The 26,932-nt window shown below is 41.5% G+C and overlaps 1 protein-coding gene across 1 annotated transcript in view; it reads right to left on the reverse strand.

Annotated features, from left to right (window-relative positions):
• Positions 1 to 8,860: 8,860 nt before the first annotated feature.
• The window catches only part of MEP1B (meprin A subunit beta), a 28,694-nt gene continuing 10,622 nt past the window's right edge, over positions 8,861 to 26,932 (reverse strand). Inside the window, exons 7-15 of the mRNA XM_009285658.1 lie at positions 24,345 to 24,523; positions 22,573 to 22,791; positions 19,244 to 19,396; positions 18,255 to 18,470; positions 15,249 to 15,716; positions 13,351 to 13,533; positions 12,649 to 12,892; positions 9,818 to 10,019; positions 8,861 to 8,878 (exon numbers count right to left, since the gene is read on the reverse strand). Coding sequence (XP_009283933.1) covers positions 8,861 to 8,878; positions 9,818 to 10,019; positions 12,649 to 12,892; positions 13,351 to 13,533; positions 15,249 to 15,716; positions 18,255 to 18,470; positions 19,244 to 19,396; positions 22,573 to 22,791; positions 24,345 to 24,523 — 1,882 coding nt within the window. The remainder of the gene's footprint in view (positions 8,879 to 9,817; positions 10,020 to 12,648; positions 12,893 to 13,350; positions 13,534 to 15,248; positions 15,717 to 18,254; positions 18,471 to 19,243; positions 19,397 to 22,572; positions 22,792 to 24,344; positions 24,524 to 26,932) is intronic.

Here is a 26,932-nt window from a genome sequence, read left to right on the forward strand (position 1 = left end):
TGCTGGCTGGGCCTGATGCCCTGGTTGTCCCGCTCATGCCTTGTGAGCGCCCGCAAGATGAACCGCTCCATAATCTTCCCCAGCACCGAGATCAGGCTGACAGGCCTGTAGTTCCCCGGATCCTCCTTCCGGCCCTTCTTGTAGATGGGCGTCACATTGGCAAGCCTCCAGTCGTCCGGGACCTCCCCCGTTAACCAGGACTGCTGATAAATGATGGAGAGCGGCTTGGCGAGCACCTCCGCCAGCTCCCTCAGCACCCTCGGGTGGATCCCATCCGGCCCCATAGACTTGTGAATGTTTTTCCAGTGCTCTAAAACCAGTGTGCAAAAGGCTTTGGTCCTATAGCTAAAAGACAGCAAAGTACTCTGCTTTCCCCTTTAAGAGGTGATCTTTGTATTGCAAAATATTCCCTAAACCACTTCCACCACCAGCAGGGGGTTGCCAGGAAGGCAGTTGAGAGCAGCTGTAACTGCTGATTTTTCCAGTGCTCTAAAACCAGTGTGCAAAAGGCTTTGGTCCTATAGCTAAAAGACAGCAAAGTACTCTGCTTTCCCCTTTAAGAGGTGATCTTTGTATTGCAAAATATTCCCTAAACCACTTCCACCACCAGCAGGGGGTTGCCAGGAAGGCAGTTGAGAGCAGCTGTAACTGCTGATTAAGAAACTGATGCTCAGCCTTGCATTTCCAAAGATATGAACCTTTCCGTCTTTTGAGCTCTAAAACTCTCCTGTCATGCAACAGGCCTTGCACGCCCGGCTGCACGCTGCATGCCCGTGTGTGCATCAGCAAGCACCCTCGTACCTGAGCTCCTGCACACTGGCCTGTGGGGTTTTTTCGTAACAAAGCCTTGAAATGGTCTTGATGCCACCTAATAAGAAATGGGAAAGTGTTTTATAGCTGAAGAATATTTGTGGAATGGAAAAAAAAAAAATCATTTTTAGCCCACCCAGTCCTAGTCCACCAGATCATTGAGATGCTGTGGGAAACAAGTGAGAAAGCAAATGTGCAAGTAAGCCCAACCACAGCCAATCTGAGAGTGATCTGACACACCTGCGAAGTGGTTTGTGCAATATGGGAATAAATCAAGGCAAGTGGAAGCCAAGATAACTTGCTCTTAGGAAAGCAAGTGGCACCACCTAATCAAGGCACTCAGGCATGATTATGGCATAAATGAAAGCATTTCTATGACTTTGCTAGCACAAAGGGTGGAGTGGCTTGCTCATTTAAATCCCAGGGTAAAAAAGGTAAATAAACCTCTAGTCCTCCTTTCCCCACATTTCATTTCAGCAATACCTTTGAGGTTGCTGGGACCGCATTCAAAATGGATGCATCTGTGGCTATTTGTATTTCTCAGAAATTCAAATTTGTTCCAAAGCTCAAGATTCACTCTTGGGGGGAAGGTGGTTGCCAGCCAGTGCTCTGCAGGTCTTTCATGGACAGGGGTGTAGCCGGCAGGGAGGATTGTTGTCAACCAAATTGCTATGCAGTCACTTCCACTGTGTGACCGCGTGGGGACCCGGCCAGGAAAACCAGTGTGGGGCAGAGCGCCGGGACAGGTCAGCCCCACTTTTCCTGGCAAGGGGGATTGTGTGCGGGATGGGGACTTCCCTCCCAAGTGAGGAGGACAATTATTTATATCTGGTCTTCAGTGGCTCCGTGAAACAGAGCATTGGCCTCCACCAGTTCCTCCAACAAATCCTCCAAGGCAAGAATGACTCTTATTTATGCAGGGACGAGCTCTCCATAGGGACAGCAGAGCCAGCACCATGGGGTACCACCACCAGCTTTGTCTCTGGCAGAGGCCACAGAAGGGGTTATGCTTCCAAGTTTTTCTTCAGTCCTCCAGCAACGAAGTATGTTTTGTGTGATGCTTGTGCCAGCTCAGCCTCCGCATCACCCTGGCTGCCAGTTTCCCAGACCTCCCCAAGGGAGAGAGCTGCCCAAAAAGGCTCTTGCAGTGCTGCTGTTGAGGCAGCCAGAGGTCCCACAGTGCTTGTAAGCGAGAGACGTGCGCGTTGCTATAAGCTAATGGAAATAGGTTTAGAAAGGACACGAGTAGTGGTGATTGATCTTGCTGTGAGGTGGGAACCTATGAAAAGCAGAGCAAATGGGTGGGCTGCTGAGCAGAAGAAATTGTTCAGGCTTCATGTTGCGAAGGAGCATCTATCTGCTTGGGAGACATGGCCTGTAGACTATCATGCAGTGGCCCATAGTGGGTATTTACTATCTCAATTTAATTTTCTTTTTTTTCCTTAGAGTTTTTTTCCCTTAAGGAAATTCATACTTTCTTATCATGGCGGCTTTTCTTTTCCATTCCTCCCAATCACACATGCTAACACTTAAGCATGATCCTACAGTTGTCCCGAGCGCCTGCAGAGGTTGTTCCTTAACCAGATGAGATGATAAATACTTTCATTTTCTGTTTCTCTCCTTACCTTCAGCTTACCCTGACAAATCTTTTCTGGTGGCAAAAGCATGACAGCAGCAGCCAGAATGAAACCTGTCTCTTCTAAGTGGCAACAGAGACTCCTGCCACAGTTAATAAACTAAAGTTTTTTAAAAAACTTAATAACTACCAAACTTAGTAAACTAATAGCCGACTTAACAAACTGAACTGAAGTTGCAATGTAATTTTATGTAATTCATAACGCTCTGTTCTGAACGAGCAAACATCATTTACATGAGTGAAAGCTGCCTCCAAACCCAAGTGTTCACAACGTGATGAGAAGTATGGAAAAAAAAAAAGCAATCACAGATGAAGTGGAAGACGTCCTGCTGACAAGATTTGATCTGGCTTTTTGTAGCATAGACTGCATGGATCCAGATGGTGTTAAAAAAAAAATAATCAAGGGCAAATGCACATACACAGAGCTCTAGCAGAACAAGATGGCTGGTTCTAGTTACATGTTAGTAACGGCTAAGCAGAAATGCGATCATTAAGAAGTTAATCAAAATGTTCATCAAATTGTTTAGAGATAAGATTCAAATCTGATAAAAAGCGCACAATCTTTTTTTTCCATGAGCATTGCACTGGAAGAGCAATCATGTTTAGGTATTGTATGCTTAAGCATTGCAACCTTGGGAAACAATGAAGTTTGATTTTGTTCTTTTAAGTTCCAGACATTCAAGTTAAACTTCTTTGACGCTATTTTGTTTTCGCAGTAGGTAAAGTCAAAGGCAGAGATCAAGCATGGACCGTTTCATCTCAAGTGGAAGGAGTTTAGGAACTTGTGAGCAAATGAAGATGAAAACTAGAATGGCAATCTGTCTGCAAGCCTTACACCAGTTACAGTGTCCATGTTGTAAGTAATGAACTTTGACTGGGGGCGGGGAAGAAAAAAAGCATTCCACAAAAAAATAAAAAAAGGTGGCAATGGTGATGGTTTTGAAGAAGTTTAATACAAAGGAGACGGATCCATATGCACTCCAGAAAATTATTAATTTGGGAGTAGGAGGGGTGATCAGTCTGAATTGGTGTGGTCTTTTTTTCCCCCAGTTCATTCTGTTGATGCTCAGAAAAGGGGGAGGACAAGGAAAGCAGCCACGTGGAATCTGTCTGCTCCAAAAAATTCATAATCTTCTTGCACAAAATGTATTATTAAAACTTTAGAGCTGTCTTTTGCAATAAACTAGAATATATGAAAGAAGTGGGAAAATGAGATCACTGTATATTAAATTTCTTCATAATTTCATAGCACAATCTGAGCAAAGTACAGATATTGTGCCATTACTGGATCAAATACGGCAAAAGTCTCTAAGCAACAACTCTAGATTTAAGAAACAGCAATTGACTGCATGACTGTTCAGAAAATGCAGTTTATTTGGTGGTTATCTTCTCCTTTTGAGACATGAATCTCCGTAGTACTGGCACTTGAAGATAGCTTGAAAATGCAGTCCAAGTAGACAGGAGAATTAAGATCCCATTTATGAGAATCAGAGGTATTTTAACTGACATGTGGCACCTGTGTCTTAGCAAAAGCCCCTGAGTTCTAACACCAGTGGAAAAGGAGAGCTGTGGAAAAAAAATGGAGAAATACCACTTCTCTGTTCTGACCTGCACCTACAAAAATTGACAACTCGTGACTCCTGCCCTGCAGCCTGGAACCGTGTCTGCCTGGCGTGGGTGGTACGAGACACCTGACATGCTTAGCTGAAATGAGAGAGCTAGTGTCTAGGATTTAGACAACGCAGTGCCAGCCAGACTATTAGACATTATGATGCAGTTATCTGCTACTTGTGCAAAAGCTAGACTGAGCGAGTTGATCTGTGTGATGCAAATAGCAATGAAATTGGTCTAGTTTGCCTATATCAGGAATATGAGGCTGTGTATACTGTTTAGCATAGGTATTAGGTGGCATGCCTGAAAGATTTTCTGCCATGCTGAGATTCTTTGAGAAAGACCAATAAGTAGCTAGACCAACAACCTACCTGTTTTTTTTTAACTCCAAACCTGAGCCACTGACTTGAACGTTGCATTTTTTTAATTTTATTTTTAAGCCCATGCTGTGACTCCTGATAGACTCAGCAGTGGGGAATGAGTCATGCACACAGCTCTAAATACAACATGCACATACTCTGCTAGGTCCAGCTGTACAGCTAGTCCGGAGCCCAGAAGAGGAGGAGCAGAGAAGACAACATTCACTTAAGCCCAGGTCTTTGCTAGGGGGGCAGCCACCGGGTACCAGCAGAGACCCGCACTTGAATGAAGCACGGGAGCAGGGCAATTGACCTGAGGAATCAACATCCACAGCTCAAGCCCTTGTTCTGCGTGTTGTGGGAATCCAATAATAGGCTTTTTACACTAGTCCTGATCTGTAGAGAGTGGAGTGTGCCTGACCTGCATGGCTCCAGGGATGCAGGCAGAGCAAATCCTTGTTGCAAATTATAACCTGAATCACCCCAATGTGAGAAGGATGGGAAAGAGAAGTGGAACTTTGTGCAGATTTTACACTGGTGGGTTTTACTCTCATATTAGTATCTCAGTGACTCCCTACGGAGAAGCTTACTTAAAGATTTTTAGCAAAACTTTCTGTGAATAAATCTGCTTTAGGAAAGTGAAGTATACACCCAGTCTTTCTGTGAAGGGCTGCAACTTCATGTATGGCCCTCCGACTGACCAATGCAGTATCTGATCTGTGATGAATATCCATATTATCTGTAAATGCATCAAATGTATGTCTCCAGAATTAAGCTGTTTCATTAAAAATAATAGACGCAGTCCTAATAACCATGTAGGAAAAGTCTTTGTAAAGCAGGGAAGATTCACCGGGGCTGGTGAATCTTCACTGCTGTTTTCACCAGAGGTGACCATTACTGAGACATTGCAACTTCAACCAGTTAAATTACAAATCCAAGTAAAGCATCTACTCATAAAGAAGAAAACTCCAGTTGAAATGCTTCATTTCCTAAACTGCATATGTATTTTCAATCTCTCACCTCCTTTCTTCACAGAAAAAGACCATCAGTGTAAAACAGTTGTGGTACAGCTTTTGTAAGAAAAATGTATTTGTTCAGGAACTTGAGCTAGTAGTAGAAATTTTGTGATATACAATAAAGTGCAATATCGAATCTGATGTTGGACTTCCTGACTAATTTTTCTGCATTGAAAAAAAAGTATTTTCCTCTTGAGTATTTTTAGATCAGTTAATGACGTTAATAAAACCTCAGTCGCTTTTGGCTCTGTGGAACCTGCACACCACTGAAAAGTGAGTTGTTCTTACTCACTGACTGGGAGATTCAGTTTCAAATTGTGCTCCTCACTGATTCCTGTTTGAAATGAATAAGCAGAAGCTTAAGGTTTTTTCCGATGGAAGTTCACCTTTTCAGGACACACCCTGTGGAATTTGTATTTCGCAAAATGTATTGTAATATATTGCTCTATGTATTAAGCTTTCTTCTAGTGAAAGCACAGAAGAGTTGACAATTCAGGTGGTATTTATGCCATTTCATGTAATCTGGATTTCAAAAAATATAAATGATCTCTGCAGTCACAAATCCAGTAGTTCACATTTGAAATTATGAAATGCTCACTGTTTATAATGTTAAGTATTTTAGCCAGGGTTGAATTTATGAACAGTCTCATTTGTGTCTTCTTAACTCCATGTAAATCTATGTGCATATCTTAATTGAAGGCGCATTTGGAGGATTATTTGCATGAAAACTGCTGATGAAGACATGTCAAAATAGGAAAGTTATTTTAAGACAGCTATAGTAGGGTATCTTCCTATCCAGGATATTTGTTAGCTCTGACAAATCTTTGTTAATTTTGTCTGGCTGTTTTCATGAATCTTTGGGTTCCAACAAAAGCTAATAAAACCAGCTATGAATACTTTAAATATAACTACATTTCAGAGAATATTAATCAGAGGAGGACTACATATGTAATGTCAGTACAGAGCCATACACATTTGTTGCTTTGTGCCATGCAGTAGCATTCAGAGGAAGACATCAAATTTCCATACATTTGAACTGCTCTTGCCCAGAGTTAGGGTAAATTGCACGACAAATGTTATGATCATCAACATCCATTCCAAGGAATCAAAGTAGCTGCTGACCTTTAAATGTGAACATATTCACATACCAGTCTACCAACCATCTGCTGTGACCTGACATTTCTATTACTGGCACTCCTGTCTCTTGCAGCCCCCCTCCAAAACACTGCAAATGTGATGATCTGTGCCCATGGTGACTGCCATCTCCCTCTGCAAAGTGTCCTCAGGGAAGTACACTTTGCTTCCTCTGGCCCTTCTCCTATTTCCGTGCCTACTCTGTTCTCCAAATCCCACTGAATTGTAGCCCTCCTTATCAAGGGTGTTAAAGGAGACGCCAAATCCAACAGACCCAGGATCCCTCCTCCCCAGCTGACGTGCCCAGCCAGAAACAGTCCTAGGTGATCTCTCCATCCCAGTCCCAGGGATGCAGCTGCTGCTGTTCCTGCTTGCAGGTCTGGCCTGTAGCAAGGTTGAGTGTGTATCCAAAAGACACGCTCACTCACACACACACACACACACACACACACACACAGAGGTCCCTAATGCGGCTGGCTGAACAGACTGCTGCACACACACAGAGCTGCGCGGGTAGCAGCACCCACCTATAATGCTACCCCAACTCACACAAGTACAGACAGCCCCCTCCTCTTCCTCCCCTCCAGCCGATCAGAATGGAGGTTCTCTGGTGAAAACATGCGCGCCCTCATTCTCCACATCCATAAGCACACCCAGATTCAAAGACCCCTTGAATGTTAGCATGGCCTCTAAACCTGTTTAACATCCATGCCTGGACCTGGGGCCCCTTAGCTGGTATGCAGGTCACCTCCTACTTGCCAGAGAGAGCATTGTGATACTTGCTAGCAAAACAGATGTGTACACTCACACACTCATCGCATAAGTACTCCCACAATCACAGATCCCTTGAATCACAGATCCTAGCACTGGCTCTCAGTCTGCCTAACATCCGTGCCTGGACCCTGGGCTCCCTTACCCCAACCACTGGCTCAGACCGAGTCCTCCAGATGTGGAAATGTTTCCTCCAACTCACCAGCTAGTCCAGCTTGAAGTTTGCTAGTGAATTATACATACACATACAGAGGATTAAATTCACTGAAGAAATATAAACACACCCAGGTGTCTCCAGTTGCCAGCACTTAGACCACTTACACAGCCACATACAACCCGATCCCTCCAGTTGCTGCCACCCAGACCTACAGCCCTGGTGCCCATGGCCTCTTCTCCAGTTGCTGGCACTTGGACCTTTCAACACACATACAACACACACACACGCCCCCACACACACCCCAGTCCCTCCAGTCGCTGGGGTTTAGACCTACAAGCCCTACCGCCCACAGGCCTCCAGTTACTGGCACACAGACTCTTGCATGCCAGTCCTCCATGTGCTAGTACCTAGACCAACAAGCCCTAACACCTGTGGTCTCCTCTGGTCATTGGCACACAGATCTCTTTTGCAGGCTGGTCTCTCCAGCTGCTGGCACCATTTTCCCACACTGGTTCCTCTCTGATCCACCATGATCCTTCCCCTTTTCTTTGGATCCTTTGGCCCTTCCCCTGAACATCCCATAGTCATTTTTACATAAGTAAGTCCACAAGCCTCTTCTGATAGCCCATATCCCAAGCAGCCTCAAGTATCCCATAATAATCATGTTAATCATGTTTCCCCCTTGCTATCAGTTAAAAATTGTTGTTCAGGTTGACATTCTTGAAGGCTCTGCCTGAGTAGTTCCTTTAATGGATCAACAACCAAACATGGCTGAAACATTCTGGGTCTCCATTATTGCCTCTGTTGTGACTTCCTCATTAATGTTTGTGTGTCTGTGTGGTTAATTTATCACTTTCCTCATTACTTGTTATTCCTTTTATCGTGAGTAGATCACAACCAAATATAACTTAATGAACCAGATGCTCCCACACTCCACATACCCTCACACTACTGAGTGCCAGCTGTTGCAGGACTCAGAACCACTGGGTACCCCATGATTACAGGGTCCAGATCCCTTTTATTATAGACATCTGTATCTGATAAGATAGCAAACCTAGACTTCATTGTGTTGATTGAAATTCGGGATGCAGTTTTACATGTTTCTTCATGTTCAGGTAGACTTAAAGGACAGGGCAGGCATGTCACACAACATATTTCCATCTTTCTCCATTGCATGGTGATACACAACACTGTCAGACACTTTACTGACTTTAGCACAGTATTTTATCCAGATGATTAATTATTTTCCAGACTTTACAAACCTTTATCATGATGGTTGAGATAAAAGTAACAGAAAGAATGATGACGTAGTTGTGGTTTTCGAGTGATGTTCATCTTGAGTCTTTGATGTTTGTTTGCATTATCTTCAGAAGGATGTTTTATTCTAAATGGGGAAAAAAAAATCAAAGCCACATCTCAAAAGCTTGTAGGGAAGGGAAATATGTGTATAATGTAAGAGCGTTACTTACAAAGAAACTAAAATAATTTATTGGAAGGTCATAAAGTAACAGTGCCAAGTATCTGGCATTGCACTGAGGTACTGCACCTCAACAGGACACCACGTAAAGAATACTAGGACAAAATTAAAAATGGAAGTCTACTCTCTGGAAGGCCATTCCTCTTCAGTTTGCTTACAAAATTTCTCCTGTGCCTTGTGAGTCCCTCTAACTTATGTCATTCTTACTATTTCCAAGACTAAATCTCTGTTTAAACTAAGAGTCCAGATGCCTGGGACTTTATGAAACTTCCTATCAAAACCTGCCCAAATGTCTCTGCTATTCACTACATGTCCTTTCTGATCCAGTAATTCAGATAGTTTTAATCTGCTGTCTTCTTTTAATTCTCCTTAAGTCACGATTTCCATGGCTACTTTTTTCCTTGTATAAAAAATGGCCATTGAATAGGGAAACTGATTTTTATATTTGCTTTTTATTTTGACATTTTGTATTGGGTTTTTTAGTACCATGGTGTTTTAAGGGGAGATCTTTAGTAGAAAATGCAGTAATAGATGAAATACAAGTCCACTAGGTGGAAGACATGGTTTAGTTACAAATTGAAAATGAGCCCCTTTGTTCACACTCTCCCACTCAATGTAGGCTGCCATCAAGGCAGTAAGAGTGGTGGGGGTGGAGGAGGAGAACAGGTTTTGAATGAAGTGGCTTTATGGTGTTTGATAAATTCGTAGCACTTAATGGAGCTCTTTAATTCCTAAGCTGGAGTCTTCGGACTTTAAAAATGTGACATCCTCCAATTTACTTTTACTGGATTTGTTTATTTTTAGTAAATATATATATATCATTGTTGAAAAAGGCAAAATACTTACTTCTTTCAGAGTCAGGCTCTCACCATTTTCCTTTCCTTGGCTGTATTTCTTTTTAAGGCACACCGCGGTTGTGATAGTGACAATAAGCATTACAATAAATACAGATATGGTGGAAGAAACAGCTATTATAGTATTTTCTTGAGTTGAGCCTTTCCTTTCACACCTTTCTCCCATGTACCACCAGTTGTCACCTGCTGGACATCTAGAAAGTAAAAGAACAAACACGTGGTATCACCTAAAGATTAAAGGCATGAAAAGGGCTACTGAAAAAAACCGGCATCTCTGATACGCTGTTTCTATATCCCAAAGCATAATGAAGTTATCTTAAAATGGACTTCTATTTTAAAGATGTCTTGAGTGGCCTACTGTCCTTACACATCTGGATGTGCTTCTTTCAGCTTCCTGCTGTTTTACAGGTCATGTCTTCAGAGAGAGCCTTTGCCAAAAACCCCAAGCGCTATCCTGATCCTTTTGGCTGCTTAACTCTTGGCCGCAGCTGATCTATAGAGCTGCTCCTACAGAATGGTCATCTTTTGCTACCAATAGAGATGCCCTCTGGATCACTCACTTCACTTATCTGCTTCCTTTTCCTTGAAGTTTATAGCACTGCTGTTGATAGAAAACTCACTTTCTGCTCCATGAAACTGATACCTGTCTCTAGGACCACTGTCATGTAATATTTGCTTCCACTATTACTAGTTACCCTCATACCCTGATGCAGTTCTGCCTTTTGTCATGCTCAGCTTTTACACAAAGCCCTTCTATTTTCTTCAGTCAGTCAATTTAAAAAAGCCTTTATAGGAAGGAGTTGAATAAGCTCCTAGGGCAAGTCGTCCAGAAATTTTACGCTGCTATTTTATCCAATGAAGCCACATTTACTACCCTTCAGAAAACTTCATCCACCTGTTTCCTCATGCGTTCTTTGCTTTTTTAATTCTAAGCTCACCTTATGCAGCAATTCGAACCTGTGAGATAAATGGGGTGGAGACCACAGGCCGGACTCTCAAGGCATCTCTGACCAGATAGCAGCTGAACCAAAGCTTAGGTGCAGGAATTCCCCAGTTCTAGGACTGAGCTGGCCGAAGATGTTCCCACCACATTCCCCTTTCCCTGCTCAGTACTTCTCCACTAGTAGATGTGGTATGTTCTGATCAGACCTTCTCATTGCCAAAAGGGGCTTATTTTCAAATTTAAAGAACTTGTATGAGCTGCCTCTGCCCTCCCCCAAGAAGGTAAGAAAAGACATTAACATCCTAGCAGTCATCTGGTTTTAGGACTAAAAACAACCTCCAGGCCTTGATTCCTTCACCTTATCCAGCATCACTATCAGCTCCGAAACATTTTATAGTGAGTATATGAGGGTCCCAATGACCTAACTGAAAAAAACCCCATATGTGCAGTACTGTTGAGTGCACACCTGCCGTGTCTTAAGGTAAGAAAAGAAATTAACATCCTAGCAGTCATCTGGTTTTAGGACTAAAAACAACCTCCAGGCCTTGATTCCTTCACCTTATCCAGCATCACTATCAGCTCCGAAACATTTTATAGTGAGTATATGAGGGTCCCAATGACCTAACTGAAAAAAACCCCATATGTGCAGTACTGTTGAGTGCACACCTGCCGTGTCTTTCTAACCCTGGTTGTGCCTAATGTTACTGTTTTTCTAGTTCCTGTCTAAGCCATTTATTCAGAACTATGTGTTCAACCCTGAAAATGGGGTTTGCAGTGTGCTGCAAGGATACTGACTTTTGGGGGACTTAATGTGATCCGGCTTAAACAGAGTTATGTATCACATTCCCCCTTGTTTCCCAATAGAAAATCGGAGTGGAAACTGACTGCTGGTCACACACTTCTCTAGGACGGAAAGTAGGTCGCATAGGCACTAGCGCTTCAAATAATCCAGAGATGTCAGAGAATAAAAGTTTTCTTTCCATAATTTTGAAATCAGGCATAACACTTAGCATAACTTTTTTTTGTCTTCTTGGAAGAGCTTCTTGACATTTACTCATATTTGTGACCTGTTTCTGATGGGTTGCACAAGAATTGTTTTTTAAAAGGTTTCTAAATGGGGAAATATAACACTTAATGAGTCATCCTGACTCTCGGTGCTCTCAGCCTTTAGACATTTGCCTCACAGCACTCCCCCAGTCTACCTGCCCCGGCACAGCATCACATAAGGTCACTATCTTCAGCCCTAGAGCTTGTTTAAGAGCTGGAACAATGCTCATCAGCCAGGTGGGTTACATAAATGTATCCACAGAGAATTAAATAAAAGTTCATATTAATTTTCTTGCAGGGCAAACAAACTTTTTAGTCCTCAGCCTTCATCTCTGGTTTCAAAGGCAAGCAACTACACTTTGGTAATTCATGGTCATAATTTACACTACACAATATTTCTGAATCATATTCTAAAATAATGTCTATGCTGCTTCCTGCCTGCCAAGTATTAAACATCTTTTCTATGGATATAAATGCTATTTTGTTTCAACTGCATTTATATTTAGCTCTTATAAATTTTGTTATAGGGACTTCTAGGGAGATGCACAGTCCATTTTACAACATTGGACTAATACACTACTGAAAATGATAAAAACATTTAAAATATAATTTACAGGGAAGTCAAGCAGAGTACTTCAACATGGTCAAATGCTGAGGTCAGGAGCTTTGTTGCCCAAACTGGGCATAAGTTTAGTCTCACAGTAGCAGTTGGAAATATTTGCCTTAATCAGCTATAGTCTATCTTTCCTTTCATTAGGAACAAAGATTTATTCTACTAGAAACTTTCATTACTCATCCTAAAATTGCATTTGAGAGTGAATAAAGGCAGTTACCTGCACACTGGTGCTCTGTCTACAATAACGCAGACACCATCATTTTCACAAGGGTTGTCTAGGCAGGAATTGGGAAGCTCTGGCTTTTCGGTCAGGGTGACAGAGGCTGTTGTGGTGGCAGTAGGCCTCATGGTAGGCTTGGTGGCAGTGGTGTTAGAGGTAGGTTTGATGGTGTTGGCACTGGACGTATTCACAACAAAGGTAGGTGAAACACTTGGCTGAGTTGATAGTAGATGTGATATATCTGCACGATAAAAACACAAGAAATAAGGTCTTTACTTCATGTTATTTTTCTTCTTATTCTAATGATAAGTTCTAATAGTAAAGAGCAATAAGCCTGTCCACAGGTATAATGGATAAGTAGTCTTTTTTACCTTTCAGGAGCATGATGTATTTTGGAAATGTCCTCTAGATTTTTTCAGAAACAGACAATTTTATTCAAAGTACTCTATTCAAAATAATTTGCACAAGATTAGCATCATTTTATACACCTTCACACGAGATAAAGGAATTATACAGTGCATGTACCTATCCACAAATTTATCCAAACATATGATTTGACTTTAGATACATGCGTAGTTCCAGAACTGCTCATTTGCAAAGTACATCATGTGTATTTATATCTACAGCACTAGTGACTTAGTAAGTATGTGACACTCCATGTTTACTGTATCATAAAGAATATCAGCTATGTTTACATACCTTCCATTGTTAAAAGAATATAAACACCGTCGTCTTTAATAAAGTTGCGGCTTCTAAGTCTCTGATGAGTTAAGAATGTACTCGTTCCACTTCCTGGACCTCTCATGAATGTAGTTCCATTGGGAAAAGATGCTATGGATCCCACTTTATCTGGCCTATCCCAAAAATAAGTTGATGAGGAATCTGGAAAAAAAAAACACTGAATGTGAGTGTGGGACCACTCTGGGTTTCTTTCTCAATAGGGTCCCTTCCTTCTCAGATAATCTCTTCTGCAAAGTAGTATTGAGGCCTCTCTCAACAACCAAGACAGATTGCATCCTACTTTGTCTGCTTCTGCTTAGTTGGTCATGGATGTCATGAATATGGAGAAGACAATAAATTACCTGAAACTCAAGGTGTAGGAGCAATGCTGGACCTGCCTACAATATTTGCAGATTTTTTTGCCTGAGATACCACACTGATGAGATGCAGAAGACAATGGAGATCTTCAACGGCTTGGTTTAGCCTGAGGTATTGAGAAAAGAGCCTGCTGGAGATGAGGTTATTGGTGAGCTAGTTGAAAACCTGTTGTATTTTCTTTTTAGTTCTTTTGAAGTGTAGTGGGCAGGAAGATGAGGAGCACATGAATCATCTGTAAAATGAAATAATTCAGTGCTTCTCAAAAAAGAGCATCTCTTGATGTGGATGTAGGGCAGAGGGCACGTGAACAATCTGAACGGTCACTGGCCACTGATGTCCCCTCCATCAAACCCTGTTCTAAATCTCAAAGCTGAGCCTGATTGCCTATGAAAGTATCTGACAGAGGGAGAAGAAACTGCCTGCTCCAACACCACTGCTGGTTAGAGAAAGAATAGGAGTTACAAGGCTTCTCTTGGGAATCTGGGACTATTAGCAATATATGAATAAACAAGGGAGAAGGAGCAAACAGGCTGCGTGTCCACAGGGTCAGGGAAGGAAAAGGGCTGAGCACTGTGGCCATAACAGCAGAGAGCATGGGGAAAATGTCAACCATCTATGGAAGACTTGGTGTGATGCGTCTTTCATTTACAGGGGAGAACATTTAGTCTTTCTAGATTACCTGCATTGTTTTCACGTAGAGACAGTGTCATAGAAAAATGAATGTAAATCATAAATTTTTAAAAATAATACTGTGAGTTAGACATTTTTGTGCCTTCCTTCCTTGACTAATGTTACGGTCTGAAAGCCCAGGAAACTAATTCAGTGGTGGAGGTGGTTTCTTTTGGCAAAACTCTTATAATCAATGCAGAAAGTAATTTTGGCTTAAATCCAGTCTTTATCCAATGATGAATATGGGGTTTTTCTTTAATATCTCTCTTTATAGAGATTCCTACCATTTCTCAGAGTTACATCTTTACCTCAACTGCTTCTTTTCCAAGTTACTGTGGACAATTTCTCCTTATCTTCTCATACCTTGAACGAGTACAGATTATGTATTATGAATCAGTACTTTGTCCATCTGGAGATTTGTGCTGACACCACTGTACCTTTTACAAGGAGGGAGGGGATTTGTTTAATAGCTGCGCTTTTATCTGGTACGAACTGTGTGTATTGTTAATTCAGTATTTTTCTTTTCAAGTCTTCTGGAAAACTTCCATTCTCATTAAAGCAGATATAAATGCATCTTCACAGAGCATATGAAAGAAATTTTAGGCGTGGATCATCCACCTATTTCTTATGCAAATCAACTTTGAAATCCAGGGTCCCAGCTTAACCTACTTGTATGTTCAATTTTTTCTTCAATTATATCGTTGCTGCAAACAAATGAAACATTCCAGAAGCTAAAAAACCTGCACTAATCTACACAAAGAGAAAATTTGACTCCTTATCTTTTGGCTGTGTTTTAAACGTACTGGATAGCACATCTGATTTTAACTAACCTGATAATTTCAGAGGGTCGGTTGTTATACTTCTTTGGTTTGACATCCGTTGACGAATATCAGGATGCTGGTCAAGCAGAATCATGGTACCTTGTTGCCACGCACAGGGCCATTGCAACTGATCATCATTTGCTCCAGAAATCAGGTGCAAGTACATTGCTAAATTAAATGGGTTATCAGTGGTACCATTTACATACAAGCTGACCTGAAAAGCATATCCTTTACTAGAGTAAAAAGGTGGACTGTATATTCTTCCTGCTGTCCCTGCTGGACTTGTGTTGAGAAGATGTGTGAAATTTCTGATGTGCCAGACGTGGTGGGGACACTGAGTTTCTGACAAATTGATGTCGTCAATAGAGAGGCCTCCGTTTGATAAGCCACTTCCTCTCATGCCCTGAAACACGACCCGGAATTTACTTGTGACATTCAAAGAAACATGATGCAGCTGCCAGTAAGTTGCAGGTGAACCTGAAAAACAAGGGATTTCTGAGTAAGCAGTACAGTCAAACACTGCACAGGTCTACAGACCCTATACCAATGCTATGTAAGAATCTCTCAGTTCCACCGGCACTGATGTGATGGAAAATTTCTCCTGTAGATGTTATGTTTTCAGTGCAAGATCATATTTTCTCAATTCAGTTTTTCAACAGGTTTAATACATATAGCAGCTCTTTAATTTGAGTGAAAAGAGTGTTAATGTTTTTTAAGACTGCTTTTTCTTTTATATTTTTAAAGAACATTACATTAAATTAGTATAAATGTTGTGATAATGAAATGCACAAAGATGGCTGTCACCTGTATTATTAAAAAGAAAAAAATTCAGAGCAAAGTATATTCAAATAACTGAATAACAACGTGTCTCAACAAAAAATGCTACAGAGGATTCTGGGAGCCTAGAACTACAAGATTTGTTCATTCAGTTGTTTTTGTATATTTAAATGGCTTGTTGGAAGTTTCCCTATGCAGAAGCACTATTCACCCATCAAATGGTTAATGGTACTAAGTTCAAATTAAAGCCAGTCATTTGCAAAACCTACTTCATGTGATAAAACCTCACTGCGAGTCTGGTGCTGCATCCCAAAGTGCCTGCACTAGCAAATTCCACTTGACTCCAAGAGTAGTGTACGCAAAAGCAAAGACCTCTGCACAGGGGCCTTGTAAGGCAAGTGAAGGTAGGACATCCTTTGTTAATAGTGCATACAGCAAAACAGTTTCTTTTGCTGTCTGGTTTATGTTCACCTGCATGGAAGAACAGACTTTCAGCTGCGTTTACAGAATAGGCAGTGCCAATCCCAGGTACAGAACTCATGCTTTGCTTTCCTAACAGTTCTAAACACAACACAATGGATATCAGATATCAGTCTTAATTTCTTGCCATTTTTCATCACCATTACAATTAGGAGGAAAAAAATGAACCCAGAAACAAGAACAAAAGCACCCCACTATTTTCCATTAAATTGCCTTCTGCGTTAACTAAAGTTTTTTTGAACTGCACAGATTATATGCAAGACTGGGGTTTCTGATGCATGTTCAACGAGCAGACCAGCTACTGTGCTGTAAAATGTCCCACTCCCACAGCCTCCCCTGCCTCCGGCTGAAGGCAGCCACAGCAGCCACAGAGCAGCAGAAAAGGTTCAGGGCTTGTCAGCTGAAGGCAGCCACAGCAGCCGCAGAGCAGCAGAAAAGGTTCAGGGCTTGTCCCTCAGCCTCTTAAGCGTGGTGGTTCAGTGCATACCCATAAGCAACTCAGCCAGGATGTCAGATCATGGCTGGAAAGGGCTGTAGTCTTGGTGCTTCTTCCAGCCTGTTGACTCTGTGTTGGTGAGGGTAACTTCTCACATGAGAGAAGTGAGACAGCTTGGGGGAGAAATGATCTTAAACCATTCCTGAAAGTTTTACCAGAGATTGTCGAAGTAGGGTGCCCATTTGGACACACATATCAGATCAGAGACTTAAAAGGAAATTATGGACTTGAGAAAGAGGGAATGGGAGATGGGACCTAATATACATGAAAGAGTATTTGTGAAGAAGGCTGAAGTGCGGAGAAATTAATCTTGGCTTCAAAGTAGGGTTCAAAAGAGCTTGGAAGGCTCAGACTAATCTGAAATTTACATCTGCTTTAGCAGCCCTGACACTTATATTCACCTATATGATTCCTGATAGCACACAGGGATGATGAAAGCATCAGGGTGAAGAAAAGAGTGGAAAAAAAGAAAAGAAAAACAGTCATGAGCAGTAGCTGAGCCTAAAGGGACAAAAAGAGGAAGAAGTGGACTTGATACCTATTTTGTAAAAGAACTCGCTCAATCCCTTATGTAACCAGAAGATTGAACTAGTTGTAGCTGTAATGGAGACCAAGTAATAGTTAAATATTTGAGAAAGTAATTTAATCATAAGGTGACTTTGGCAATTCTAGCTCAAAGAGCTCTTGTCCATTAACTGACCTCAGTTGCTCATTCTGTAGGCCAAAGGCTTCTAAAACCACAAGAACTTAATTTTCTTCAAATTACAACTCAAACCGTGATCTGTTGCCCATATATTTCAGTTAAGTCATTTCAAACCTTGTTTAAAAAGTAAGTTATATTTTATTTATCTTTTTTAAACTGATATGTTAGGTATTCCAGGGCACTTATACTTTCCATGTCTTTATTATTACTTTCTTATTCATTGTAATTTACTCTAACGACCAGCTTCATCTGTTGCTATTGATACCAGCGATTCTAGAACAGTTAAAATGACTGCTCATGGAATTTTAGCTATTTTGGTGAGAAAACTATCTTGATAACGCCAGAGTTTGTAATTTGTGGTAATTGATTATATTATAGAAAAACGGCTGACTGAGGATCCATCAAGTATAATTTCACCAGCAGAGAATCAATCACATAGTTAGAGAAGAAGTCAAAGAATAACACTAGGAGATGAGTCAATTTGCTACAATATTTTCCCCCAGTACTTTGAAAAGGATATTGAGTATAGACTAAACCAAAATGCAATTTTATTCCATACCTTTTATCTCTTCAATGAGTCTCAAAGTACCGTTCGGGTGGGCTGAAGTATACTCCCTGACCCAGACATACAGACGGTCGCTTTCATGACCACTGTTGTAGAAATAGAATTGTAGGCACTGAAAGCCCCTTTTAGGATACAGAATTCGGGTCTCCAGGACAGCTGTGCTTCCCTTTGCTCCAGCGCTGGTGTTGAAATGCATGAAGTAGCCAGAATCTGTCAAAAGTCAATGAGAAATGAACGGTAGAGGAGACAGAACCTAAAATTTTCCTCACGTACCTATATTCCTAACACTATATTGTAATACCACTAGAAGACATGGTCAAGTCAATGTCAGGGTAAGCTAGACCCTGTACAAATCCTCAGGCTGAGGACTGTTACCTGTTACCTGTTTACATTCTCCAGAGGCAGAACTGTTCTCCTTGCAAGTTTTTCCTTCATTTGCCTATCTCTAGCAATTTGTACTCAAAAGCACAGGCTTTTACTCTTTACCCAGGGCCAGTAATTCACAGATGACTCCCTCTCTCTGGAGGACTGGTTTAAGCTCCTGTACTCATTAAGTTTTCTCTGACAGGTTCAGAAACAACTGGCTATATTCTCAATGAATTGTTCACCTGAGCTCTGATAATATACATAATTTCTAAATCCCAATCCTTTCCAAAGGCTTCCTGAGCAATTATTCAGAAAATCAGCAGTCTTTCTGGTGTGCCTGTACCATAGGTTAGAACATTTTATATAGTTCTCATGTCAGGATGTGTCATTAAGTCTAGAAAACAGATGAAAAGAGGAAAGGACATTCAATCTTCTCAAATAAGCACAAAATCGAACTTATCACATGATGTCCCGAAGTATGTAGATTTATGTTGCTTGGTTAAAAAATAAACTAATTCATCAACAAATAAACAGAGAACACGGCCAAGATCGAAGTCAACTCACATGCCTCTGCAGAAAATACTTCCCAGAGAGATAAGAACAGTCTTTTCTCATACCTTTGCATTCTCCCATATTAGTGTGATCACTATTTGGCCCAGCAGGAACCTGAGACAAACGCTGCCAATCACTGTTATCATCTGAACTTTGAATCATGCCACATATATTTTCAAGTTCAAAACTGCATGTGTCCATGAAACTTAGGGAGGAGGCTATAACATTTAAAAAAAAAAAAAAAAAGTCGTGAATCTCTATCATATGACATACATTTTAATTCTGAATGTCCAAAGCCAAGAGCAGAGAAAGACTAAATGCAAACACCAAATAATCAGCGGCTTCATCAATCATGGTCATCAACATTCATAGGTATAACGTTCAGGAACTCAAAGCATTTGGCGATTAACACTGACATTAATAAGATGTCGTCAGGACCACTCTGGGCACTTAGCAAGCACAGGAGGGTGCCAGCTAATTACCATATCACATCTTTTATTTATAAAAGGAACACTAATACCAGCCCCAACCCACCAACCTTCTCACAGTCAAAAGGTCCTGAGAGTTCCCATTCATTCCTCTGCTTTCTTTGGGCCAGTCCACACCTGGCCACAGGTTTTGATAAAAGTTCACTAATGTATCGGCTGAAGTGCTTATTTTGAAATATAGTACAGCAGAAGTTATTTCACTGCAATAAGCAAACCTTGATTTTCAACATGCTGAATTGAAAAAAACATTTGGCAAAGGTGCATTTGGGACCAGTGAATACCTCATCTCATGCAAATTTTTAAGATGTCTTGCATATAACAAGTGAAAAATTAAGTGAAGGCAGACTGTGCAGTTGGAAAGGGAAAACACTGTATGAAATGTTTTCTCTGTCTAAAGCAAACCCTGGGTGGGTGAGGGAAGACACAGTCCAGGTTCATCCCTATTCTTAGATTTGTTTCTCATTGTGCCATGTCTGAGCTCTGTGTAACACCGGCTGTGATTTGAAAACAACTAAGTTAATAAAATGCTTCATGATTATTGCTTTTCAAACTATGTATAAAATATTATGGCAAGTTTAAAGGTTTCATTGCACCACAAAAAGGACCTTGAGTATTGGAAAAATCAACCTCAATGTCACGCCAAATGCTTCACTTAGGTGGTAGCCCAGGGAAGCACTTAAGTATGAACTGCTGCCAAATCAGTTGCACTGCTGAGATGTTTTGTACTGTCCTCATAGAAAGCTAACAATCCTCTAGAGGTTGCAAGGCTATCACAAGTGTTGTATGACTGACACCTTTTAAGATATAGTGTTGGTATGATGTTGTAAAAAACAAGAAAATATTCTCATAGTAAATGTTATATTGACTGCTGGAGAAAGAAAAAAACCCAGCTAGGGTGTCAGCAAGAAGGTAATAAAAAATGGAGGATTATTAGATGAAAGAACTCTTTGAAATCAAAATACAAAACAAAATATGACGTCAATTTGCCCAAACAGAAAAGCAGTAGCCTAACTGCCTTAATTAGAAAGTGCTGGCTGGCATGGAGTGGTGACCTGAACAACAGGAAGAGAGAAAAGCAAGACTCAACAGCTTACCATGTATTTCTTAGATTAATTAATGAGATAGGGGAAGGGGACACTGCTTGAGGGGGGTTTTGAACTCCGTCTGCACCAAAAGCCAGATACTTTGTTGGTATGTAATAAAAGGCTGGACTTGGAAAAAAATACAGGGGCAATGAGTGGTGAGTCCTAACTTCCAGTGTCTGAGGGAAACCTCATGGTCAGTTCTGTTAAGTCATATGCTAGAAAGGGAAAGCAAACTAAAATCTACTGTCATCATATGGCCTGAAAGACAGTCCTGAAGAAGAGATCCGAACAGCACTAAAGTATCGGTCAGGATTTCTCATGTTTGGTTGTTTTTTTTCAATTTAAGAACCAAGTTTCCTATTTTTAATGCAATTTGCTAACTACACGGGCCTTCAGCAGAAATTCAGCTTAAACTTCTCCTTAAATCATGTTCAGCAACAGAAGTAATCTTTTGATTCCTCTGGGAGGATATCTGCCACCCAAACCATGTTTGGCGTTCTCAGTCTTCCCTCTAACCTGAAAGGATCAGTCTAGCAGCTGGGTGGGCAAGGGCTGGGACCTGTGAAGCACCCGTCCGCCCAGGCACAGGGGTCACTTAGGCAAATGGTGGCTGATCTGAAGACCACTTACGGCTCTGCGAATATCGTGCACCAGACAAAGCCAAGGGACAGACTGGGGAGCAGGGCAGATCCTGATTGCACTGAGAGTGGTGGCAGTTTTGTCACTAATTTCAATATGACTGCATGACTGAGGCTTATTTCACTTAGGGAATGTGCCTATGGGTTAAGAATAGAGTTAAAATGTCATGAAGTATGTATGTAGTGCACGAGACTGATGAAAAGTACATAAGATTAACGGAGAGGAAGAAGGACCCCATCCACTGTTAAAGACCTCCTTAGCTGTAAGCACTTCTATAACACCTAATTGACTGTGTGCCAAGTGCTAGAAGCTAAGGCTGCAGGTAAGCGTGTGTTCTGTTTAAGCCTACATGAACAGAAATATTTTCATCAGAATCGTATGCTCAAAAAACCGCACTGTTTTAATACAACAGTTTGATAATTATTTAAGGTATCTATAGAATGAGGTTTAAAATATAATTGTAAACCAGTACTCACTACTTGGGGTACTGAGTCAGTGAAGTAAAAGTTTTCATCTGAGTGCCAGGGCACCTTTGATTCAGTCACAATTCCAGAATTATATTCCAGTTTGGTAATAGAATTATCTATATTTCTTTGTCTCTTACTTTCACTCAGCTTTCTAAAATAAATCCCACACAAGCAGAATAACTCTTTTGACCACTTTTGTAAGAGACTGGGTTTGAAACTAAAAATAAAAATTTTAAAAGCTCGCATTTTCTTCCTAACAGCATCTGTCCCCTATTTGCATGAACACACGCTCTGTCTCACTGATTGCATGAGAGCGGAGTAGGTACGATAGCCACAGCAAAGATAGTCATTTCTGTACAGTGTCTGAGCAACAGCTGCGGAAGAATGGGGGAAAAAACAAAAAGCTTTTTGCAGAAGCACACATTTTAAACAGCCACCCAAGGGATGAACAAAAATCAGCTGCTGAGTGAAGCTGGTTTTTAACTAAAGGTCAGATAAAATTACACAGAAAACTCTGCTACACAGCAGTGTTTCTGCAGGAGGGCTATGTTATTTCTAGCTGTACCATTATTTCTGGTGTTTTTAACACAATTCACTTCTCCAAATACGTTAGCATCTCTTTCGCTTGTGGCTGGATGAGTCCAGCATGTATGTATCACCCTCAGTTCTTTCAAATGCCCGAAGCAAAAAATTTAAAAGAAATGGAGAAACTTACAGCAACTGTATAGCCGGTTCAGTTTCTGGAGATCATAATCACTGAAATCCATTCGCTGTCCTATTACATCCATGAAGTCTGGTATGTTAGTGACGATGGTGGGTTCAGTTCCGTTCCTGAATGCATTTTGGCTATAGTGCATCACAGAAGTATAGTCATAGGGAACATTCAGGGAGTCTGAAGTTTTATCATCATATTTTTCGAAATTATGATCTTTACCTAAATGGGAAAAATAAAAGGAAAGATTGTTTGTTGCCCAAGAGGACCGAGTTTCGATGTACAGACTTAACGTGACAGAGAATCCATCAGATCCCCAAGGTTTTTTTTGTAGTCATTTACTCTGTAAAACTATTTTATTTCTAGTCTAGAGTTATTTACTTTCCTCTTTCAGCCACTGGAACATAACATGATGACTTCTGCTGGATGAAGGAAAGATTTTTGCTACCAGAAATCTTTTCCCCGTGAAACTACCCGTAAACTTTGATGGGCTTGTGATACCCAAAAGCGGAGATACTGTTTCAGTACTCAAATTAATGCAATTTGAAACTGTAATACCTCCCTGTTTCTAATCTGCATTCTCTGATGTTTAATTACTACTCATTTTAGCTCATAATAAACAAGTTAGAGTTGTCATCGGATAAGCTTCCAGAATTTAACTTTACAGATATTTTCTGGAGTATGAGCAGAAAACCATTACTAACTACCCAATGGGAGGTAAAGTTTTAAATGTTTTAAATTAGTCAAAATACAGTAACTATATTGTGGTCAGTGTAAAAAAGCTGCAGTGGTTTCAAACGGCTAACAATAGTGCACCTTGTCATTAAAGAGTCAGCAAAATAGAATAGCTGCAGTGGTTTCAAATGGCTAACAATAGCGCACCTTGTTATTAAAGAGTCAGCAAAATAGAATGGAAATCAAATAACAGAGTCTAAGTCATTTTCTGTAATATATACTTGCATATGCACCTGACTATTGATCATGACTAAATAAGAATGCATTAGATTTAATCATTATCTGTTTTTTCAGTCTTTTGTGTGTACCTGTGCTGGGAAAGAATCAAGTCTGTGTGCGTAACTTTGTTTTTGAGGTGCCTGAAAGTCACAGGGGACGACGGCAAGCTGAAGAGGGAGAGACCGAGCAGAGTCCTGAGGAACCCCGTGCCAGCTGTCAGGTTTGTGCCAAATACGCCAACACTTACATTCACAAGCTGCATCGCCAAAGTAACCGCTCGTGTGATGCGGACCCTGAAAGGGGTCTCTCCTTTCCACACACCCTCTCTGCACGCTCTGCCGTCTCAGCTCTGCTGCCCGCACCGGGTGTAGCGGACGGGGAGAAAGAGGACGACCGGTGTTTTCACTGGAGATTTTCTACTGGCTTTGGTCGCACTGGGTTTTTCAGAGTGGGATTTTTTTTCAATTACTTTTGTTTTGATAAGGGCTCCCAGAGTAACAGTGCTTTTAGAGTATTCATTTAAACAAACTAAATTACTCTCTTCTGTTGCTCTGCTGTACAACATGTAGCATAACAGGACTCAGATCTCTAGTGAGGTCTCTGGGAACTGCTGTGGTACAAGGAATAACCATAGCAACAACAAACGAGGCTTTCTGTCCCAAATAGCTGTCACTTGATATTTAATTTATTGATATGCTGGCTTTGAAAACTAAACCCAGGTGAGCGCATAGTGTGACCACTGAAGGATGCCCGGAAGGGTCGTTCCACAGCTAAACCCCCTAACACCAGAGCCTGAAAGGCAAAGCAGGGGAGTGACTGACCAGGCTGAATCCTGTCCCAGATGATGGACACGTAGTCGTCTCGGTCAGACCGTGACTGCTCATGCCAGAATCCCAGGGCATGCAGAAACTCGTGCTGGATCGTCCCAATCTTGTCACAGTTGGCTCCGATGGAGAGCTGCTGCAGCCCCTCTTGGCGGTTTCCCACTGAGGACCAGCAGCTAACATTGAAATAAAATGAGAGAGGCCTCTGTGACATACATACCATCCCCATGCCACGCGAACTCCAGAATCAGTCTGTTCAACAGTTGAACAGACTTGAGTGTTGAAGTTACGTTTTGCTACAGAGAGCACTTTTGCATTGATCTGTTCCTTACCGGATCCATTCTTCCTACATTTAGCTTTGTTTCCATGAACAAGCTGTTCCCCCACTCTGGCTCTATTATTTTTAATGGGTTTTCTTTAGCAGAAAAACATTGAGCTATTTGTGACAGAAGAATACTGATGAGGATTTCCTTGGTACTCTGGTAAACATCGAAGACTATGGACACATGATTTAGAGCAATTAAGTTACTGCAAATTAACAATTTTTATCTGGACCACAGTATGTGACTGTGAGCGCACTTTGAGCCTGTCCCAGCCGTAAGGGAAACCAGGTTCGTGCACATTCTCGCCTCTGCCATTGCAGCTGCTTCTCTCTTTATTGTTCGGGCCTTTTGCTTTGTGAGGGGCTGTGGCTGCCAGGCAAGGTATGCTTCTGCGCGGCTGTGTGTACCTTCTGAAAGGTTGGTGGATTTGACAGTGCTTTTCACAAACTCTTTTCTTTCTAGCTATTTGTGAGCTGTTGCACTAGAGCACTTGCTGCTGACGCATGCTCACAAGGAAGAGCAAAACCACAGCTGTGCTGGAAGTTTTTATTAAAGAATTAAAAAATTCAGTGAGCTATCTGCACAAGCCAATAAAATGGCACCCCATGTCCACAAACTAGCAAGCACAGAGAGTTACATTTAAATTGATATTTTATGCAGCAAATAAATCAACACTTACCCAATGAAGTCCATAAAATTAATCGGGCGCAAAATGTGCCATAGGATTTGCAGTCCTATCACCCCAGAAATTTAAAAATACAAACACACCATGCGCTTTCAAACTCTGTAACTTATTAGTGCAACATATTCCCCAGTATTTCTCTTTCCACAAAGCAGCACAGGCCTTGGCTATTGATTACTCATTAAAATCACAGCATGAGACCTGGGGAGGAGCACATGTGGCATCCATGATTTCACAGGCTTCCCTTGAACAAGGCCTCATATCGATTATGCAGCTTTTTCTGGTTGTGCAGAAGTCTAAGAAGTCCATCACAGTTCTGGGTCCACCTCATACCAAAGCAGCTGCCTCTAGCTTCACTGCTGCTGCACAGAGCACAGCAGGCTACAGGCACATCCAGGACGCTTGGCAAAATTAGTATCCAAACATCAGGGGATGCAGCTTTCCCTTGCCTTCAGTCTGCCAAATGCCTATGTGACTGAATCAAAGGTGCCCTGGCACTCAGATGAAAACTTTTACTTCACTGACTCAGTACCCCAAGTAGTGAGTACTGGTTTACAATTATATTTTAAACCTCATTCTATAGATACCTTAAATAATTATCAAACTGTTGTATTAAAACAGTGCGGTTTTTTGAGCATACGATTCTGATGAAAATATTTCTGTTCATGTAGGCTTAAACAGAACACACGCTTACCTGCAGCCTTAGCTTCTAGCACTTGGCACACAGTCAATTAGGTGTTATAGAAGTGCTTACAGCTAAGGAGGTCTTTAACAGTGGATGGGGTCCTTCTTCCTCTCCGTTAATCTTATGTACTTTTCATCAGTCTCGTGCACTACATACATACTTCATGACATTTTAACTCTATTCTTAACCCATAGGCACATTCCCTAAGTGATTGTACAGATTTTGAATTGTACATTGTACAATTGAATTGTACAATTCAAATGCCAAACATCATTCTGTGGCCTCAGAGGGAGTAGATGCTTGCTCTGTGTCACCCAGCACTGAGAATAAAACTAGGTGAGTGGGACAGGGCACTGCAGAGCAATGGGCACCTGGAGCCCCATGTTAGCGATGTCTTTAGGAGGGGAGAAAATGGGGGGAAAGTCCCAGCTTCCCCAAGTGTGTGAGAGCTGTATCTCCCCTGATTCAATGCTTTCTGCATTGCTAGTTGCTCTATCAGAGGCTAGAGGAACGGCAAAGTACCTGCTCTGATTAATCCCACCAGCCTTCTTTTTGGAAGATGGGCTTGTCCTGGTTTCAGCTGGGAGAGAGTTAATTTTCTTCCTAGTAGCTGGTACAGTGCTGTGTTTTGGATTTAACGTGAGAATAATGTGATAACACACTGATGTTTTAGTTGTTGCTAAGCAGTGTTTATACTAAGTCAAGGACTTTTCAGCTTCTCATGCTCTGCCAGTGAGGAGATGCACAAGAAGCTGGGAGGGGGCACAGCCAGGACAGCTGACCCAAACTGGCCGAAGGGATATTCCATACCATATGACATCATATGCAGTATATAAGCTGGGGGGAGTTGGCCGGGGGCAGCAATCGCTGCTCGGGGACTGGCTGGGCGTCAGTC

The sequence above is a fragment of the Aptenodytes forsteri genome, unplaced genomic scaffold (assembly GCF_000699145.1).
Source record: "Aptenodytes forsteri isolate BGI_AS27 unplaced genomic scaffold, ASM69914v1 Scaffold23, whole genome shotgun sequence".
In the NCBI taxonomy this organism is placed as follows: domain Eukaryota; kingdom Metazoa; phylum Chordata; class Aves; order Sphenisciformes; family Spheniscidae; genus Aptenodytes; species Aptenodytes forsteri.